This window comes from Notechis scutatus, chromosome 1 (assembly GCF_049901735.1).
Source record: "Notechis scutatus isolate UNSWTSFEM ecotype Mainland chromosome 1, rNotScu1.2, whole genome shotgun sequence".
In the NCBI taxonomy this organism is placed as follows: domain Eukaryota; kingdom Metazoa; phylum Chordata; class Lepidosauria; order Squamata; family Elapidae; genus Notechis; species Notechis scutatus.
The window spans coordinates 185,617,201-185,639,712 of NC_142009.1; the positions used below are offsets into that span (position 1 = coordinate 185,617,201).

The following is a 22,512-nucleotide window of genomic DNA, read 5'->3' on the forward strand; positions in this document are numbered from 1 at the left end:
GGGAAAGCAACGGTGGAAGGTCTCCCGATGAAGTTCCCCACCAACGCAGGCAGCACCATATCTGGGCATGCAACAAAAGTACTTCCCTAAGAGGCCGGACTCCGCTGGCACCGCCTCAAGTGGGGGGTCGTCTTATACGGCAAGTATATAACAAACTCTATATTTTGAGTGGAAATGTTGGGGGGTCGTCTTATCGCCCAGTCGTCTTATACGCCGGCAAATACGGTACTTGCATTTGCATGCTTTTGAACTACAAAGTGGGTAGGAGCTGGGGCAAGTAATGGGAGCTCACACATTGCAAGGAGCTGGAGTCTTGAACCTGCACTGTCAATTCTCCAGCTGACAAGCTCAGCGTCTTTAACTGCTGAGCCATCACACCTGAACAAAATCTGTACATATCCTACTACCTTGTTTAATAATCATTTGCAGTTATGACAATGATTAAAAAGTAACTTTGTGACCAGTCTTTGTATTTACAATCTTCACAGGTCTATAAAGCAAAGGAAAGCTGAAGTAAGATTATATGCTCAGTTGCAGTTTCACTGAATGACTGCTCAGCTTAAAGACTGAGTTTCCAGTCCCAATGGTGGTCACTAAATGAGGATTACCTTTAAAAGAAACAGTAATTTATTTCAGGAGGCCAATAAAAAATAATTAAAAATCACATGATCTCAGAATAATTGTAGTTAAGCTCCTTATGCTCCATTGAAAATCATTTTAAAGAATTTTTGTCCATCAAAAAACATCCCTTTACATTTTCAAAATTTAGAAATGACCCAGTTGCTTATTGTACTTGCAGTAAAATACACAAAATTAAGAAAACATGTTCATCTATAGAATACCCAATATATGATCATTGTACATTTTCAGGGGCCACAAATATTATATGATTGCTTGGAGGAATGGAAAGGAAAATAGAGAATATAACTAAAGTGGCAGCACTCCAAGATCACATGATCACCATTCGCAACCTTCCCAGTGGCTTCTGACAAGCAAAATCAATGGGGGAAGCTGGATTTGCTTAATAAAACTGGCCACCACTCACTTAATGACCTCATAACTTAGTGGCAGACATTTGGTCTCAATTGTGGTCATAAGTCAAGGACCATCTGTACAGAAGGATTACAAAAAGGGAGGGGGGGATAAAAGAGAAGCTAACATTTGAATTTACTAGTCACTGTGAGGGACCATATCATAATAGCTAAGAAGCAGTACTTCTTATGTAATAGATAGTATGTAGATAGTAATATACAATTTTCAACAATAATGATTGATCTCTATATTCCATTTTCTAAAAATTTCCGTGAGTTTTTAATGTTTTGAAAATATGACTGATGATACTTTCCATTTTCAAGATAATAATATAGATTTTCTTATTCTTTTAAAAATTATTAGCACTGAAGTGTCTATCAGTTGGGTGTCTAGAACAATTTATACAAATACTTATTTTGGAAAGAACCCAAATAAATTTAATAGAATTGTTTATAAGTACCATATATACTCGAGTATAAGTCGACCCGAATATAAGCCGAGGCACCTAATTTTACACAAAAAAACCTGGGAAAACTTATTGACTCGAGTATAAGCCGAGGGTGGGAAATGCAGCAGCTACTGGTAAATTTCAAAAATAAAAATAATTAATTTGGGAAATGATCTCACTATCATGAAAGGTTTAATTGATTCACTAACCCAAAAGAAGAAGATAATGATGACAGCGGGAGGCAGGAGTCACTCTCTTCCCCTCCCTCGGAGGCCCCCTTGAGTCAGGAGTCGCTACCGCCGGCGCGGCCCCAGTCCCGCGTCGCCTCGGGAAGGGAAAGGCAAAAAGGAAGAGCCGTGGCAGCGCTTTGCAGCAGCGGCACCGGAGGCTCAGGCTCAGCGGCTCCTGGTTTTGCCCCACCCTTCCCAAGGCAACGCGGGACCGGAGCCGCACTGGCGGCAGCAACTCCCGACGGGCTGGGGCTCAGCCGGACACCTGAGCGGAGATGTAGGGAGAAGGCAAAAGCGATGGAAGATCCTTCAGGGGAAACTGAGGGGGAGACTCACCCTTGGTCCAGATGAGCCCCTTCCCCGCCCCTAAGGAAGCAGAGGCAGCCAGCAAGGCAGGCAACCCGCTTCACAGACTCCGTCCGTCCTCACTCCCACCCACCCACCCAAAGCCACGAAGTCCCCCAATCGCGCAGCCCAGAATCGCCCTCCCCTCAGGGGCAGCAACGACGCCCGGTTTTTCCCGAGACAAGAAGCTCCGCCGTGCAATGAAAGTGCCCTGGCTCTAGGCTCGCGGGCTCAGAAAACAAAGCATTCTCACATGACGGTGGGTCTTTCCCCCCCCCCCCTTAAAAACAGTTAAAAAAAGAAAAAATATATCCTCATGCAAGAACTTTTCTGCTTCCGATTACCCCCATGCTTAAAAGTTGCAAAGGAAACACGGAAGCAGGGAAGCGCCTGCCCAGCTCCGGAGCTCCACACCATTTTTTTTTCAGAGGGGAATCTGACTCGAGTATAAGCCGAGGGGGATTTTTTCAGCACAAAAAATGGGCTGAAAAACTCGGCTTATACTCGAGTATATACAGTAATCTTGGATAGGACTGCACTACGTCTTTATGTAAGTGAGGTTATAATTAGCTTTAAATCTGTTTGGGCTTGAGTCCTTCGAACAGATTTCACGTACAATAAATGAGGATTGAATTAAGTGAAGCAAAGCCAGCAGTAGCTTAATATTTATATTGCACTCATCGCAACTATTAGTAGAAAGGCTTTTGATGTGATCTCTGCATGGAGTAATCCTTTGTCTTAGGTTCACCTCTGCTTGTCATGTTGCAGTTTTTTATTCTGCCCTTGGATCTTTTTAGTCGAGCAAGCTATTCTATGAATGAAATTACAGTGAAAACACTGAAAGAGGCGTGGTTTACACTACCCATCCATATGCTCTAAATCTAATGAGTAGCTCCATTCAGAGAATCTCAACACTTAACTTTTGAAAAGCCACGTCTCCTTAAGTTGCATCATCTCTAGAGATAGGATTGTAGAAACCAGGAATACCATTTTTTCCAGAAATAAAACATAGAATAATTCATTCCACATCTTTTGATTAATGATTAATGGACCTCTCCATTTGGGAAAACCACAGACAAAAAATCACTGGGTAATGAACAGAAGAATGGAGTCCATGGGTATAAACAGACATGGCTTCAAATTCATACAGTAATCAGTTGACACTGTTGCTGTTGACTCTATGTTATGAGTGAGGTTTCAGCTTCAAGGGCAAGGTTTTGTGCAAGCAGATCTGGTTAAATGGAAAATGACCAAGGCCACTGTTGACTGATTAGTGGAGAGTTCAGATTGCATTCCGTGTGGCTCTGAAACCACCTTTAATAATGGTATATTGCTCTGCTCTCTCCTTATAGGTAATGAACGAACCAGGGGAACTCCAATTTATTTCATATGAGTTGTCCTTGACATTTGAAAAGGAAGTAATGGAAAAATATTTTGTTAAAAGAGGCACTCGGGGACTTTTTGATTTCTGCTTTCATTTTTATAAAATTCTTGAGAGAAAATAGTTTTAGAGTGGTCTACCCCCATCTCCTCTCTTCCTTTGCTGATATACCTATTGACACAGTCGGTTTACATATGCTATTCACAGAGCACATAGTCTTTTTTTTTTACTTTAGAAAGCTAAAAGCAATAACAGTGCCCAGAAATGTGATGGCAGGATAAAAAAAAGAATAGCTGGGCCTGAGGGACAAGTTAGAAGAGCTTCCAGACAAATGGTTCCTATAGCTACCACTCAAAGGATGTGCAGCAACTCTGTTTTCTCCTTAATAGAAATAAAACAATGAAAAACATGTTAGAGAAATGTGGAATTGATTCCAATGGAAGATAGAGTTGTCTGAGTGAATATCTTATGTAATTTAATGAACAATGCAGGATGATTGCATAATAAAAGTAGTGTCTGGAAGCATCTTCAGTGTAATTTTTATTATCAATTCAGGATTTCATAGCTATTCTTGGTCAACAAATAGTTAGCTTGCTATTGCAGAGATAGACAACTTTATTATTGCTCCTACATGTCCACTGCTTCTTGAACAACAGAAAATTGTATATAGCTTTATAGTAATTATAATTAACAGATTAATGGAGTTGGAAGGGACCTTGTAGGTCATTTAGTCCAATCCTCCACCCTGACCAAGCAGAAGACCCTACACCATTTCTGACAAATGGCAATCCAATCTCTTTCATATTAGTCGTTTCTTTTTCATCCTTTCCCATCTAAAATAACATCAGCCTAATTTTAAGCAAAAGACAAAGGCGTGTTTTTGTTATGCTGAGGTAGACTGCCTCTGAAAATTAAAGCTCTGAACAGAATTACAAGTGCAATATATAATACATAAGTACTGTGTATAATACTCTAGCACAATTTCATTTCAATAATTCTTCCTCAGTATGGCAGTTGAAAGAAAAAAATATCATACCTATTATGGCCAGACTTTGGTGGCACACATATAGAAATACAATACACAAGATATTTGTTGTATCATGCAATCTGCTGCTAAGAATAATGCCATGGCTGACATGCATTAGGAATACAGCCTTTTGACTGCTTGTGTTAAATTGAAAGCCAGCCATTAACCCAAGCATGCAAGCTTTTCTCAGCACCTCTGTTAAACTCCAAATTCTTCAGGGTGCTTTTTAACACTATATTGCTATAGAAGGTGACTGAATTAGTTTGAGTGCAAGTAGGTGCCACAGAACAGCCACTCTGGGATCTCATGTAATAAGGCCACCTGGCCACCTGGGTGTAAGTCAAACAGATGGAATGAAAAGGAAGATGCACGTACTGTATACACCTGTGCTCAGTAACAATCCTTGCGATATGTAAATAGCTTATCCTCAGAATCAGTGCAAGTAAAACATCCATTAAGATTCAGCAGTTAGAATAAGAAGCAAATAACACCAAACACATTAAAAAAAAGTAAACACTGTATTTCTATGAGGCCAATCATATTCTCTATGTAAAACTGCACAGAAAATAAAGTTAAAACTTTGTATGTGTACATGCAAACACATAATAATCTATCACCAAAATATGGACCACAATAAAGATTGTTAAAACTATTGCAAGTTTATCCATTGTATTAATATCATACAAAGAAGGATGGAACTGCTTAATCAATTGGAGTTTAAGAACTAGTAATACTAAACTTGTTTATCCAAAAAGAAATTCCTCTGAGTTTAGTAAGGCTGACTTTCTAGCAAGCAAATATTATAAAGGCTCTTTAATAAGAATCATTTGCCAAAAACATCCTTGAAATATATAGTTCTTAAAGTGCCACTAGTTCTTAAAGTGCCACTAGACTACTCAGTATTTTGTAATAATATCTGCTGGATTGTTTATATAATAGAAAAAGGCTTTATGCCTCCATGTTTTCAAAAAAATAAAAATAAGTAATATCAGTAGCAAGTGTGATTTTGCACATGGGACAGGATACCTATCTTTAAATATAATAAAAACTGTACTGTACAGGACTAGTAATAGAAACAGACCACCATAAACAAGCAAGTGTGTTTTCTTAAAATCTGATACAAATAAGTAGACTATATAATCTCATGCAAACTCATAGTGGTTTCAATAGAATTGTATTCTAATTGTGGGTAAAATTGGGCCCTTAAAATAGTCAGATAAATATCTAATTTCCAAATCTATTTTCATTTAACTTTCTGCAGTGGGTTAAAATTGTAGTGGAATATAGGTCAAAAACTAATAAGGAGGTAGATCTTTTTGCTGTAATCCATGAAAATACATATTCTTCAGTAAGATCTCAGTTAAAGTCCAAAAAGTGTCTTGTGGAATCCTGGAACAATATTAATAATGAAGCACTACTAACTTTTCTTAGGCAAAAGAATGTAGTGCCTCTTACTGGAAGTTGTATAACTTTTCTTTTTCCACCTTCTCATCTGTGAGTGATATCAAGTATGAATGTTGAGCCTGATTTGTTCTCCTTTGTAGAGCCAGGCTGAGGCCCACTACAAAGGAAGTAAACATGCCAAGAAGGTCAAAGCACTAGAAGCAACGAAAACTAGACCCAAAGCAAGTGCTTCCAAGAACAGCGCAATGGCTAACATGAACGGCTCTGCTACGCCGGCCCCGGCCAACATCTCTAACAAATCAGGTCAATGAAATTTTCATTCTGTACATTCTTCTCTTCTCCTTCTTGATTTATGTGAGATTTTTGTCTAGATGCTCTTTGCCTATTTCAGTGCCAATATTTGTAATAAAATCGTATAAGGCTCTCCTTTCTGAAATAGAATAGTGATTGTTAAAGCTGGTGGGTCAGATTCCCTATGAAGCTTCATTTGCTGTCCCTGTTTCCCCACTGAATATCTATTAAACTTTTAGTCAATGACCAGTGACTGGCAAATACTGATAGCAGATCTAATAGAGAGATGCAGATAGAGTGATTCAGCTATCTGTGTTAAAAGTTGCCTCCAATGGAATCTCTCAAATGGATAAAGGAAGAAAGATTGTACATTATTCTTTTTTCCACTAGCCCTCAATGTGATGCTGTTTGCTTTAAAATGGTTCCAAGCATATTCTCTTTCCTATGTATAAATATCAGTTGTTTTATTATACCATTGGTAATTAATACATACTTATGTGTCATCTTGGGCTAATTATTAAAAATAGCATAGTTCAATATACATAGGCAAAGGTGAATAGGACCCATTTTTCCCAAGATGGGAATTATTGCTTATGCAACCTGCAGCACATTACCCATTGCAATATTTCACAGATATCTTATTTGCACAGTCTTAATATAATATCAAAGGACAAACCTGTTGGCTCCAATCTATAAATAAACACTCAACAAGGGCTGCTTACAAAACTCCTGTGAGTGGGATATGTTTATCTTCGTATCTCTTGCTACTTTTAGGTTCTACTATTGTCAAAAACTAAAGCATCCTCCCCTTCCTCATAATCTGTTAGTTGAAAGAGTGGATATAATTGACCTTCCCCATAGTTGGCAAGCAGAATCAAAGCTAAGAAGGCTAGTAAAAAGACTGTGGGGAAGCTACCAACAATCCTGATCTCTAAGTCGAGTGATCAATAGTGCTAATAGTCAAAACTCAGCTGTCTGTATGCAGCTGAGAAATTTGCAAAAACTCTTAATGTTCACAGAGACATGCTTTTGCTAGCTTAGTGTTCCAAGGCAAGGAGGTCAGAATAATGAATTTGAGGGCAGAAAAGTGTTTCTTGTATGAGCAAATTCCTGGGGCTCTCTGGGGAGTGTTGAATCACAATAATAAATCTGCAATTTCTAGGTAATAGCATTTACTTTACTATTCTCTACTTTAAGAAGCCCGTATTTCATGTATTTCGCTTGATAATTAGTGGAATGGTCTTTCTATGTAATCCTGTAATCCATGGTAAAGTTCAAGCATCATCCGCAATATTACAGTTCTTTGTAAATCTAACCATGAAAATATAATTGGTTCCCCACCGGAAGTGGGAGGAAAGAATGCAATAGATTTTAAATTTATTCTGATCTTTACCTTAGTAAATTTGTAAATATAATCTAAAAGAAGCATGAAGCACATTAGAAATTGTGTTATAAATATAACTGGTATATTAGTTGAATCACAAATAACCTGAAATGGATTACATCACCATGGATTAAATGAGTAAAAAAAATGTTTTTTTCCTATTTTGAAGCAGGTTCATAATACAGGTAGTCCTCGACTTACAACAATTCAGTTGGTGACCATTCGAAGTTACAAGGGCACTGAAAAAAGTATCTTATGATCATTTTTCACACTTATGACTGTTGCAGCATCCCCATGGTGACATGATTCATATTCAGATGCTTGACAACTGATTCACATTTATGACAGTTGCAGTGTCCTGACCTCATGTGATCACCTTTTGCTGTCAGGCAAAGTCAGTGGGGAAGCCAGTTTCACTTAATAATGGTGTTACTAATTTAACAATTGCAGTGATTCACTTAACAAATGTGGCAAGAAAAGTCATAAAATGGGGCGAAATTCACTTAATGAATTTCTCACCTAGCAACATAAACTTTGGGTCAATTGTGGTCATACGTTTGAGGACTATCTGTACACACTGGAAGAAAACATAGGTCTCTTCTTTGCAGGAAGAAGATACGTTTTTAGAGCCCGAGGTCCATAAATGGATGTGACCACAGTACCTATGTGGGTGCCACAGGTTTCTTTTAAATTCTTCCTCCAAAGAGATTTAGACCTTTCTTTTATTTATTTTTTTAATCTGAATGGTCTATTTGGGGGTTTTAACTGCTGTTTTCAACTTCAAAATGGAAAGATACGGAATAGCCACTTTTCAATAATTGAAGAAATGAAGGCTGCAGGTAGTCCACTCCGTGCAAATGGTTGCTTTGTGTGTGTGTGTGTGAGTGTGTGTGTGTGTGAGTGTGTGTACATAGAGCTAAGTATACACTTATAAAATATAAACTTAATTTAGCTTATAAGAAGAGTTAATGTTTATTACAAATTAATTCAGGCCCAGAGTAGTATACAAATTATGGAAGCTGATAATATCAAGCAGATAATTATAGTGGAGCTCATATCCATTTCATCACATTTCCATCTAACATCCACTGAAAAAATCTAGAGAAACAATAGGAAATTCTCCAAGTGGGTAAATGCTGCCAGGGCTAATCTGACACAAAGACACCCTTCCCCATTCTACAAACAGGTACTGACTGGTTTAGCAAGTAAACCTCTTTCCATCAGTACTATAGATAAGGGTGCTTGTTCAATCTTTCCTGAAGAGTAGAACCCACTTTAGAGAACTCAGCCAGGTGTATGCTTGCACCAACTCCCCATAGTCACCCTTTGTGAGATAACTGCAGGAATTATCACACCTGGCCCCATATATCTACCACTGTGATCTTACAAGCACAAGTCAATTACATTTATCTTTAGACAGAAAGACGATAGAAATCAAACTGTATTTTCATGGATGGGACTGGAATATTACAAATAATACAAATGTAATTTGAAGAGAACTGTTAAGCAATAAAACCTGAATGAAAAAGTCTGGAGGTAACATATAGCAGTATTATATTAATGATACAATTGAAATTGTTTTGGACATCTAAATTTTTTTTACTACCAGTATATATTATCTCTTGTGTATAGTAATGCTGTATCTTTCCCCCCTCTGGGCTTTATTTCTAAATAGGCAAATAAAGGATACTAATGAAAATAATGTGTCAGTAATAAAAAAATGAGTATAAATGAGGAGAGAGAAGGAATAAGTTCAGTCTTTATTAATCCTGGATGTAGGGGAAAAAATAAAAATACCACACAAGTTGAACTGGAGAAATAAGAGAAGGTATTTTTTTTTAATAAAGAACAGAAATAGATAAAGGAACTTCAGAAAGAAAGAGTTTTAATTAAATAATAGAACAGCTAAACAAAAAAGCCCATGAAATTTATCAAGTTGCCAGCTCTGAAAAAAATAAAGAATACTATCAACTACCAAATTAAGCCTCCCCTTAATTTATTTCCAAGCTGCTTGTTAAGAAAAATACAAGATACCCCACTGTCCTATAGTAGGACCTGTCATGGTGGCTGATTTAATAGAATTACTGCTCTAATTTCCATATATATATATTCACACCATGCTGAATTGCCAAAGAGTTTGGACATAAATAAGGAACTCAACATAAGGAGCAGGGAAGGGATATGGGAAGACTTAAGAGGCCTAGCGCAGGATACACATGAGTTGAGGGAGGCCAAGGGAGGGTGCTGTAATGGCCAAAACTTTGGGGGCCAATCACATACTCATTTTTCCACTGGTCACTGAATGAATGGATGTAAGGCAAAGCTCATGGAACATAACTTCCTCCCCTTTCCCTTTCACATAAAGAAGATTACAAAATAACAAGGCTCAAAAAGAAATATAAATGTAAACATTTTATATTTTAATTTTATAACAACCTTGCAAAATAGATTAGCGATATATGGTGACAAATCCAAAGCTTCCCAATATTCTTTATAGTTGTAGTAGGGGAACTTACATCAGATTTATTTAGGAATTATACCCCGTCAGTGTATCAGCTACTGTTTTTTCCTGAATAAACTGTCCATGTTCTGATTCATCCTAGATCTTGTTTGTGAAGCTGAGCTCAAGAACCCTTCATTTAATTTCTTTACAAGGTGCCTTGAAAAGGCATGATTAGAGTATGAATGCAAAAGTCCATGCACATCTGAAGGGCAAAGTGATGTTTGATTAAAGTTTGTAGCAAACATGCTTTATGACAGGGGTGGGCAAACTTTTTGGCTCGGGGCCGCATTGACTTTTAAAATTTGACAGACGAGCCGGGTCAGCACAAGATTTTGGGAATCGCCCCCACCCTTTCCCCCTCTTCTCCTCCTTCCCCTCCCCTCGGAGGCCCCCTGAGTCAGGAGTTGCTACCACCAGCGCGGCTCCGCACGGCTCCAGTCCCGCGTTGCCTCGGGAAGGGAAAGGTGGTGCTTTGCAACGGCAGCAGCAGCACCGGAGGCTCAGGCTCAGCGGCTCCTGGTTTTGCCTTTTCCTTCCCAAAGCAACACGGGACTGGAGCCGCGCGGAGCTGCACTGGCGGTAGCAACTCCTGACAGCCCCAGCAGGATACCTGAGTGGAGCCCGGGCAGAACTGCCTGTTGCTGCTGCCGGAGCACCGCCGGAGTCGCCTCCTCCAGCAGCCCGCCCGCCCGCCGGGTTTCCCCTCCGCCACGCGGCTTGGGACCAGGCGCAAGCACCCACGAGGAAAAAGGAAGCCGCAAGTTGCTGGGAAGTTGTTCAGGTGCTGGGAGCAGGCTTTTAAAGTGCCGCCCGAGCAGGACCGCCGAGCCGGGAAACGGGGCATCAAGGCAGGGCAAGGCTGCACCAGCAGCAGCCTAGCTTTAGGTGGCTCCAAGCAGCCTGCTCCAAGCAGCCCGCCCGCCCGCCGGCGGAACCTTCCCACTCCTCAGCCGGAAGACGCTCCCACCTGCAAACTTTGCCTTTGCAAAGTTTAAGCCTGAAACCCGGAAAAAAAAGGGGATCGGCGGGGACTCACCTTCGGAGAGGTTGCACTCGAAGGTGATTTCGAACTCCCAGCCGAGGCCTTTGCAAAGTTCTTCTTTTCTTTCCTACCCGAGAGTGCTCCGCACTGTTTTGCAGCTTTGGGGGCCACGTGGCGCAGGGCAATACGCCACACCCAGCAAATTTTTTTCAGGGGCGGGCGGATTGGACAGACCAACGGGCGGATGTGGCCCGCGGGCCGTAGTTTGCCCACCCCTGCTTTATGAACTAATGAAATCTTTTTTAGGAAACCAAAATTTGAAGAACCTGTTGATATAAAGATAATGTATTCATAAGTTCAGCTACTGCTTTTTATAAGATAAGTGTTTAAATGTTTAAAAATAGACATTCATTACCTCCATACCCCTCCAAAGCACAAGTGGAGAACCAGTTTGGTGCAGTCATTAAAGTTCCAGGCTAGAAACCAGGAGATTGGGAGTTCTAGTTCCACTTGTGGCACGAAGCCAGCTGGGTGACATTGGGTAGTCACTCTCTGTCTCAACCCTAGGAAGGAGGCAAGAGCAAGCCACTACCAAGGAAACCTTGCCCCCAAAATTTCAGGGATTAATCAAGACAGTCACCAAAAGGTAAGACTGACTTAAAGATGCAAAAAAAGCACTAAGGACTACATGATGATGATAGTATATCAATCCTAATATGTGACATTAGTATGTAATATGTCCTTATATGATAGAACTCATAGATCCTCTCAGTATAGACTAATTTGAATTAAAGACGTGAGCCCCTCAGATTCATGGATTATGAAATAAAATGAGTTTCAGGCAGCGTGAAAGTGCAATGCACTATTCACTTATTAAATATAAATGGAAGACCTTTGATTATACTTTCTAAATTGAAACAAATACTCTTCAAAATAAAGGGCACAGAATGAACCTGCTATTTCTTCCTGTATTTATAAACTGCAGTCTTGAGGATCTTTTACAATCTTTTTAGCTTTCCTCTGAAATAAAATGAAGTTCTATTTGACATTTCTGCTAGAGCAGTAAATAAAATGGTTACTCTCTGCAACTTGGAATCTTCCATACTCAGACTTTGTAATCTGAGGTCAATGGTATCCAAAAAAATGGCAACACATTGCATGTTTGCAAAATGGATACAGTTCAATGCAGATATTTTAAAATAGCTTTGCATTTTGTTTTTTTTAGTATGTATTGCAATATTTATGACTTCTGTAGAAAAATAGAAATCAAACTAGAAAAAAACAGAGCCTTATCTGCTGAATCAGTGTATGAAGGGAAATTATTAATAAAATAATCAAAGGTTTCAACAGCATAAGGGACAACAGATTTCCTGAAACCCTGCCTGGAGCTAAATATGGCTTTATTTGTTTAAGATTTCAGTGTAAATAAACATTTTTGTTAAGACTTGGAAAACAGTCAAGATTTCCCCCTTTTTCTTAGAACTTTGGGAAAAATTAAATTTATTATGTGAAGTAGTCTACTGAATACTTTAAAAAAATAAAGTTCTATTCATCTTTGAATATTGTGTAAGACCCCTCCACAAATAATGTCCCATGGCCAGGCAACATTGGCTATGTTGTTGCTCAGAACCTTTGTCTAGTGCTGCAATATTAGAATTTCCACTGTTATCAGATTTTCATCACAAGTTTTCCTGGACTGATCCTTCATACAAGAGTATAGGGTGTAAATGCATAGTTCTGAGTAGACTTTATCTACAGATAATTTAGAATGCTATTATTCCTTTGTAAGTATGTTAGTACTAATGATAGTTGTAATTTTAAGTTTTGCTGCACTGTAATACAGGTAATTATAGATTGGATGTGGTGACTACAGACTATAAAGTATGAGTATAAAAGAGTCCAACTTGCTGAGTAACCATTTTCATTTACTGTGATAGTAGAAATACCATCCATTACACACATAGCAGATATACCTGTAAGATCATTGTCCCTGGCACTGTCATCAAGCTTAATTAAATGGATTCCAGCACTGAGAATGTATTTGCATATCATGCTAATATATGTTTGCTGTTAGCTAAGACTAGCTACACAAAATGGAATATGTGTTTTGTTTTTATCCCAAAACTAAAATCTGTTTTGTAAATACTTCTATTCAGCAGAAACAAAACCCAGAACATTTTAAAAATATGTTATTCTTAAATAATAGAATATGAATAATAGAATATTATCCCTAAATAATAGAATATAAAAGATAATGGAACAAATGAATTTTACTAGGTTAACCTAGTTATTTTTTACTAACCACAATTTACATATTTTTGCTTTACATTGAACATTAATTATTGTTGTTGGTTTCTAATTATTTCTTAAAAACCATATTTCAAATGTCTAAATCTGTCTTTCTGTATATTGTGTTGTATATAAGGAAGCCATTCCTGTCTCAAATTAATTAAGCTTCTGTTATAGATATGTAGTAGTATTAATTTTGTCATTGCAACATATTTTCTGATTTTAATTTCCCAGTCTAATATACTCACTAGCAAAGATTCCCTTTTCCAAGAGAAAAGATGATGTTCCAGATTGGTTCTTTGTTGCTGTAAGTCCAGAGCGTTTTTGTTATTGTTCCAGGTTTTAGATGGAGATAAAACAAGCAAAAAGGAACCTCAGAATGATTTCACTGGATGAATAGGTCAGGACTGGTGTGCAACATTTTTATTTTCCTCTTCTATGTTAACAGCTCTCAGAGGGGCAAAGTCAATATTCCAAGGCTCATTTTGTTCCAAATCCAGAACAAACTTACATGTTTCAATTTGGGCATCAGTTATGCTAGATGTTTGAAATAGTTTGTGTAGGTTTGCACTTCTATAGCATTAATCAAGAGACTTAAGCATAGTACCAGGTAAAAGTAAACCAAATCTTGTTATAGTATGTCCTGCCCCGTTATGTAAATAGGATCTCTGTAAATGATTCAGGGATCAAACATCTCTGGTAAAAATAGAGTCAATTTACATAGTATAATTTACAACAAAAGTTCCCATAGTGGGATAAGAAAGCAAATGGCACAATGTATGTTAGAATGTAAACTACTCTTTGTGCTTGCACCATGATGTCTCAAAAAGTATGTAAGTGACAGAATTTGCATTGTGAAATCACACTGCCTATGTCATTATTTCCATGACATATTTGAGTGGCACAGATGCTAGGGAAATGATAAGGATGGTGAGGAGATCTTCTTCACCTTTACTGGATTCCGGCCAATGTAGTAAGGGTAGAAAATGGGCCAGAAGGAGAAAGTGAGGCAGAAGACCAATCAAGTGCAGTATGTGATTGTTTGATCAAATGTTTAATGAATAAATTTGCTGATATTCACTCTACGTGGGGAGACAAACTGCCTGGTACTGTTGCTTGGGTTGTGAGCTTGTGGATATTAAGGAACTAGACAGAATATTCTGTAATGTGAGCTCTGCTGCTTGTGAATTTGATCCCTATCCATTTTGGCTAGTAAAAGCAGACAAGGAAGAAAAAATAAAGGCTTGATCCAGGCCTTATTTGACACCACCTTGTAAAAGAGGAAAATTCCAACAACTTGAATCTTAGTCTATGCTCACTTAAAGAAGAAGTACTACATCCAACACAGTTGGAGTTATAGCCCTGTTTTTAACCTCTCCTTCTTCCCCAAGAAGGCTGTTAAGAATATGGTGGGATTGTAACAACAGAGAGCTCTGAAAGAAGTAGAACATGTAGACTAGGGGTGTCAAACTCAAGGCCTGTGGGTCGGACCTGGCCCATGGGGTGCTTAGATCTGGCCGGTGGGGCCACCCTGGAAGCAGCAAAGGACTGGCCCGCAGTACCTCTGCCTCTGTCTTCCTGAGCTCCGTTTCACTGGCAGAGGGGTGCAGGAGGCTGTTGCAGCCAACAAGGGAGCTCGAAAGCCCGTTTTCTCTGGCAGAGTGCTCGGGCCATCACAGGTGCCCCGACATGAGTGACGTTGAGCTGGCCATGCCCACTCTGACCATGCCCACCCCAGCCCCCCCGAGGTCAAATACAACACTGATGCAGCCCTCAATGCAATCAAATTTGACACCCCTGATCTAGACTCAGTCTAGATTCAGGTATTCAAGAAAAAAATAATAATGTAAAGCTATAAATGCTTAAATGAGAACATTCAAAATTGGTCAGACAGTCAGTGCAGATGATATAACCAGAGAACTGTACAAATATGGAGGTGGTTTGCTTGTGGAATAGCTACACAATTTGTTTAACTTGTGAAGACCACATCTTTGCCTGATGATTGTAAGAATATTATTGTTCACTTATAGAAAGAAAAAGTAGCAAAGATAAATGGAGATTAGTTTGTTAAGTGTGTCTGGGAAGTGTTCAGCAGAATTCTCATAAAAAAAAAAAATGGGATAATAAAGAGCAAAATCTCAGAAGTGCAATATGACTTTTTACTCAGCAGGGGGCATGCAGAGTAGATTTTTGCTCTTTGACATGTTGCTGAAAAAGATGGGAAAGAAAGTAAGTTACAATATGCTTATTGAATTAGAAAAATCATATGATAAAATGAAAGTGATAGGACAGCTATAATGTATAAGTAAATTATGGGAATAAAAGGATGTGAAATAAGACAAAATTACTATGTTAACAACAGAGGTATATTGATTGGAGTTATAAATACATGCAGACCTGTGTATGCAGAAGGTGCTTTGTTGGTTGAGGATCTGAATTATTTGCAGTGAATATTAGATTGGATTTCATATTGCAATGAGGAGCATGGGTGTAAAAACCAATGCATCAAACATCAAAGTAATTGGATTGACAGAGAAAATACAAAATTTAAATAAACACGTAATGTGAACAGTAGGAAGTTATACATACAGTACGTACCCAAAAAAAGGGAAGAAATGATTAAGGTGGGCATTTTGGTAGACAGTTTATGAAAGATGGAAAAATCCAAGGACAAATTTTAAAATAATTTATTAAAGTTGTAGGTGCAAATTTGGATAGAAAGATAATGGGTAGCACATTGTTCTTTTGTGAGGAATAAATCTTTGTCAAAAGAAACAAAAAGGGCTATGTATAAAGATGTTTATACACTCTTTATTGTATGAATCAGAGAGTTGGATATGTTAGAAGAAGCATAGCAGCATGTTGAATACAGTGGGAATGGGATAGTTTAGAACAGGGACCTGGCACTTTGATACTTCTCCCAGACCTCAGCCAGCTGCTGGCTGAGGTCTGGGAGTGAAGTCCAAGCTTAAAGGGGGGGCAGGGGGGGCCCCCCGTTTAGTAATGTGTTTAATGAAACAAGGAGAGGGTTAAGAATTAAAGAGTGCTGACTTAATATGAATCCAGAAGTTAGCAACTAGGATGAAAGAAGTACATTGAGGTTGTTTGATTATATACATAGAATATGCAGAGAATTAATGAAGATCAAATCACGCAATAATTACATTAAGAATGAAAGGGTTGAAAGAAGAGAGAAAACTGAGAAGTCATGGTTGGATGGGGTTGATAAAAGAGGGAAATAAATTTGAATAACAAATGCAGTGTGTGAATTGATGCATGGAATTCCATGTGGTGGAAATGAGGATGTTTTGCAAGGATAGAAAGGAATGATGTGGGTGTAAAAGATTTAGTTAGATTTCCTTTTCTTTGATCCCTTGTCTTTAATTTTTTCTATTTATTGCTTCTTACTTTTCTTCTGTACTTTGAATAATATCACTTCCCTTAAAAGAGAGTAGTCAGGCTGCTTGCTGCTCAACTAAATCCAAGGTAAAAGAAATCTAATGCTGCTTCCTTGAATGGTTGACAATGAAAAAATGATTACTAAGCCTAAGAATACAGTATTAAAAATAAATTTTAAAATTATTAATTATTACACTTCTGCCTGCCCAAGAGACTGTCTCAAGACCATTAAAAAACAAAAACAAAGCTAAGTTAGGCCTCTTATCAAGGAAGCAAATTCTGCTGAACTGATGCAGCTTTATAGAAGGCCTGGCTTCTATACTGCCGTTAAGATAAAATCCAAAGCACTTTGATAGCTTCAGTGAGCTGTGGAGGGCACAGCCGTCCTTGAAGAAGATATTTCAAGTTAACCAGCCCGAGTGGTTTAAGTCTTTATTGTCTTTAAAACCTTCAATAACTTGGGCCCAATCACTTGGAAGAAGTAACTCATCTAGAAGCAGCTTGTCCATTTTTTACCTCTTCAAAAATAAACTGGCAATCAGTGTAAAGCAGAAAGGTCATGTGCTATCCATTGCTCTTAGGGGTTACAGTGAAATTAGCTCTCTGCCCATTTTTTCCTGGACTGCTTTAGGACAGCATATCCTGTTGGAAACAGCTGGCCCCATACAGGCACATTCCCTTGCCTCATGACATAAGCTGAGTTTGAATCCTTGTGAATGGAGTCACATTATCAAAGAAGCAAGATCAGGTTTTCCCATGGGATGGAATTAACACCAGAAGGCGAAGCCCTCCTGTGATGGGAAAGCCCTAGACAGAACTGCTAGTATGCCAGTGTTAACTTTTTGGGGGTGGGGGTTGCAGTTCTTTGGGCAGTTCTCTTTTTCCCCCAGAAGATCAATGTAATCCATCTCCTTTTGGGAACACCAGTATATTTCTTTTGCAGATGTTTCTTAATTCATATCTCAAGAAACCCTGTTTTGTTTAAGGTTTTGAGTTTTACATGCACATTTTGAGTAATAATTTTTAATTTTGTAAAAATTTCATGTAAGAAACAGTCTTAGAATAGCTGAGAAAATATGCAACTGGGGTGGACAGTCTAATGCATATACAAGCAGGTGAGGGGACAGACTCAGTGAAAGGATTTCTAGCATATGGTCTATAGTTCAGTTATTGGTTTTTGTTTCAATTTGGCTCATTCTCACATTACTGGTAAGTTTCAGAAATTTCCACTCCATATAAGACAAGCAGAATTCTGTCCAATACAATTATTTTACAGATGCTTTTCTTCATATAGCTGTAGATGAATCAAAAAGCCGAAATTATTATTTTAAGAATACAGGCATTGATTATTTAGGTATATCATTTTTTCTTCATGAGCTACTTGAGATTTCTGAGGTGAGTTCCATCAAACTGATTAATATAAGATTTTCCTCTTAAAGAAATTGCTGTTAAAGATGTCAGAAATTAGCCTTTGACAATCTCATGCCTTCCAGGTGTGTCAGGGCAAGAATTTCCAGACAGTGTGACCTTTGACAGGATTTCTGGGAATTATAGCATCAATACATTATGAGTGCTGAAATTGAGGAAAGCCTCAATTTCAAGGAATTGCTGGAATGGTATTGCTGGAATTGTCAGTCCTGTATTCATTCTTTCTCTCATTCTCTTTAAGACAGGGCAATTCTGAAAGTTAATGACTCTAGTCAACTTTCAAGGGCTGAAGTGGTCACCTTTATATCTGAGTCTGCCAGTGCAGCAGCAGCAGTAGCAGCAGCTACAATAACCACACCTTTGTGGCCAGTTTCTTCCAAGAGCACAAATGGGACTACAATTGCCATTTCTGAATCTGAAGAGGAGAAAGCCAAAAAATTACTGTATTGTTCATTATGCAAAGTGGCTGTGAATTCTTTATCTCAGCTAGAAGCACACAACACAGGTGAGTCTTTACCAGAAATAACTAAAAGCATAACTATAGGTTTTAGAAAATTTAGGCAATGTATGTAACATTTTGTCTGTTGGGTCATTTTTTTATTGCAAAGGAAAGGATGTTTTATTTAAAATATATTGTGGCAATTACTAGCTTCCTGCCTCTCAACAGCCCAGGAAGCATACATTCTGTTCTTTATTAAAGATCTTGTTCAACTGGTTACACTATTACATGCTTAATAAACCTATTTTCCAAGGGTGCCCTTGTTGTCCAGATAAATGGTTTCTCTCAGCCCTGTAGGTTTTACATCCTAATACAAGGAAGAAATCCCGCAAGTCACATTTCAGTACTTAGGATTTCAAGAGAACCTGTTACGATCCACCTTATTAAAGCCCCCATTCGGTAGTTAATAAAAAGACCTTCTGGTATTCTACTTGCCAGGTTTGCCAGTAATCATTCTCTATTATTATCTTGCCATTCCAATGTTTTCTCACATTTTTCTCCATGACTTTGGCCAGGATTGCTACACTCACACAATCCAACAGGAGGAAATGCATTGCCAAAAAAAAAAAAAAAAAAAAGGAGACTGTTTTGACTAAACATTGGGCTTGCTAATTTCAATATATAAAAGCAAGGCTAGAAATAATATATGATTATAATTATGTGTCATAAGATTGGCCTCAACTCTTTTATCCAGGATTAGAAATGGATAGTATAACAAAAAAAAAAAATTAAAATGTAATTCTCTTTGCTGTAGTGTTGGGAAATACACAGAAATGCATGCCTCCTCTGTTTGTCCCGCTTATCTAGCATCAGTACCAAAAGTAATGTTGATATAAGAATCAACAAAGGTGGTTTTCACTTAGGGACAATTCATAATCATATATTTAGATTTGTATGATGTTTTGCAAAATAAAAAGGTAGTTCAGGAAAAGACGGAGTTGTACTGTATAATTCTATAAGCAATCAGTTTAGAGCTCTCTAAGAAGTTATTTGATCCTACCTCAGCATTCTGGTGACTGGGGAGGTGGAAAGGAGGAAGGGGACAAATTGGGAAAAGGGGAACACAGAAAGAGAGAAGGGGGCTATGCAAGCTTGTGCCCCATAGGCTACTGGCGTGTAGATCTTCACGGGGTATGCCTTGCCTGCCCAATTATCTGGGATTTCTTGTGGTTTTATTTTTATTTTAAAAATAAAACAATAAAAAATTGAAATAAAATCCAAGTATGCTGGTTGTATCGAGACTCTGCTTGTGTTGTGTTAATACACAGAAGCACATACGTAAATCAATTAAGTGTTTCATTTTAATTAATCATACTATGCATCAGTAGATGGCGGAGAGACATAAAAATGATTGAAGAAACAACACACTCCAGTTCTGGAATTAATTTTAGAAACTTTTAGAGTTGAAGAGACTAGAATGCTAAACAGGATTCCTAAAGCAAGAAACAGTTTGCTCCTATTCTACTCGTTTAATTCTATTTTTATATTAGATCTGTGCTTCGTATTTTCTCTAGATGCTCAAGGCAATGTACATAATACTTTTATTCTTACCTTACAACAAACCTCTGAGTTAAATTGTGCTTAGTGATTGGCTGAAAGTTACTCAGCTTCCATGGTCAGCACAGAAGAGACCACTGAACTACTGAATCTCTCCACCCCTTAGTCCTACACCATAGCTATTTACGCTGCGCTGAATCTTAAAATGCTACCTCCATCACAAGGAGTAAAGCAGAAATGCTAAGCAGCATACACTAACAGTCTTAACATGAGTGGCTAATTTACTGTGTTTATTGCTAAATTTTCCTTTGAAAGCTCAGCTGCAAAGAATGGAGGGGGGGGGAACGTTGTCCCTGCTGCACTTCTTCATATTCAAGTTGTAAAGGAAACACAGGATATTGATCTCTATATTAAAAATTGACTTTTTGAAAACTTTTTGAAAAATTTATCTTCTGCTATAACAGTGATTTAAAAGATAAAACTAATTGTTAGTCCATCCCTGTGTATTTCAATATATTGCATATATCTCCTAACTGATAGAATGCAAGCAACAAAGTCTTACTTGCTGCGGAGTATTAGAGAACCTGGCTTGCTTAGAATAGTGCAAATATGCTTTAGGCAAAACCAGGCCTTGCTTGTGCCTGTGGCCCAGTGGTGGGATTCAAACATTTTTACTACTGGTTCTGTGGGCTTGGTGGGCGTGGCTTGGTGGGTGTGGCAGGGGAAGGATACTGCAAAATCCCCTGCCCACCCCACTAACCTGCTTTCCAGCTCTGTTCTCCGGTGCAGGGCAACAAAAGAAGACTCAGCCGATCAGCTGGGACTCGGGAGACAGAGAATAAATGGGGACAGGGACAGTCAGAGGTGGTATTTGCCGGTTCTCCAAACTACTCAAAATTTCTGCTACCGGTTCTCCAGAACTGGTCAGAACCTGCTGAATACTAATTCTGCTGTGGCCCACTGGCTGAGATATTCAAAATTGACTGACATAATCAGTACATTAACAGATACAACAAAGTCCAGTAATCTTCTCTTTGGGTTATCTGCATGACTAGCTTGTCTTGCAAAGGTAAAAGGACTTCAGTTCTAACTGGTTTACATATGGAAATCAAGCAGCTTGAGGCTAAAGAAGTGGCCCCCACATCTTACTAGAAAGCATTATGTAATTGCAGCGGGCCCATAGATATGGACTTCTTTGGTCTTAATTGACCAAAGCCAAGATGGAAAGCAGAGGTCTATGTCTATGGACACACTTGGTGATATGGAAGATTGCGACTTGGAATGTTAACAGGAGTCAATTATAAAGAGGATGCATGAACCAAACAAATATAAAAAGAAAAATAGTTATTTTGTGTGAAACTAAAAAAAGGGGAAGGATGTAAGAAAATTGGAATGGAATTGATCTGATCTTGTGGAATGGAATTGCTGAATACATGCAGAAAAATGGAAGCTATAACTTGAACTATAAATCAAAATATTAACTATGAACTAAATTGTATAGGAAAAATATGAATTGGAATTAGTATCATCAATGTTCTTGTGGGTACATATGAAAAAAGGAAGCCATAGGTTAGAGATAGTTGCGTATTATGCTCCAATGAATGGCAATAATAGAGGAACTAGGCATGACATTGGTGAAAGAATTGTGCAACAACATCCTGAATAAATGTGATCTGGGAGTAAGTGTGTCAGGTGACACAAATGGATATGTATAAACAAGATGAGAGAGTAAATGAAATGATTGGACTCTTTGGAGGTTCAAAGATAATTAAGAATAACGACTGTCTTAAGAGCATCTCTCAGTAAAAAAATCTGCTTGCTTCAAATACATGGTTTAAAGCAGTGGTCACCAACCAGTGGGTCAGGGACCACTGGTGGTCCGCAAGAAAATTTTGGTGGTCTGCAGAGAAATGTCACCCCCAAAGCAATTAATCCAGGCTGCGCGGAAACACAAGGCTTGCGTTGCTTGCATTGCGAACAACAAGAGGTAGTAAGGGGGATGGAGGGGGGAACTCGCCCCATGCACCTGGCCTGGCCACCGGGCTGCTTGTTTCCACTTCTTTCTTCTTCTGCTTTTGGCTGCACACAAGGAAAGCAGCAAACGTCTTTCCTTCTCTCCCCCAAACTCTGCCAGAAAGGAGTCTTTGGGAGCCTGTAAGGCCTCCTACTCCAAGAGGCTGTGCCGGCAAAGACTCAGTTCTGGTGGAGTTTGGGGGAGAGAAAGAAAGACTTCTGCTTTCTGCTGCTTTCCTTGCATGAAACCAAAAGTCTCTCTCCCTGTGTCTCCCCAAGAACGAAGCTAGAGATGGTATCCTGCGATCCCAAATAAAGAATGATCGATTGGTATGAAAATGGGGTGGGGGATTTTCCTGC

General features: G+C 38.6%; 1 protein-coding gene and 1 long non-coding RNA gene across 10 annotated transcripts in view; one reads left to right on the forward strand and one right to left on the reverse strand.

The window, feature by feature from the left end:
- The window catches only part of LOC148133129 (uncharacterized), a 31,061-nt gene extending 17,273 nt beyond the window's left edge, over positions 1-13,788 (reverse strand). The window contains exon 1 of the long non-coding RNA XR_015746490.1: positions 13,565-13,788. This is a non-coding gene — a long non-coding RNA (uncharacterized LOC148133129). The remainder of the gene's footprint in view (positions 1-13,564) is intronic.
- The window catches only part of ZNF385B (zinc finger protein 385B), a 279,989-nt gene that overhangs the window by 246,190 nt on the left and 11,287 nt on the right, over positions 1-22,512 (forward strand). For all 9 annotated transcript variants that reach the window (XM_087949651.1, XM_087949650.1, XM_026668053.2 and 6 more), the window contains 2 exons: positions 6,008-6,170; positions 18,385-18,648. In XM_087949651.1, the coding sequence (XP_087805777.1) occupies positions 6,008-6,170; positions 18,385-18,648 (427 nt within the window). The remainder of the gene's footprint in view (positions 1-6,007; positions 6,171-18,384; positions 18,649-22,512) is intronic.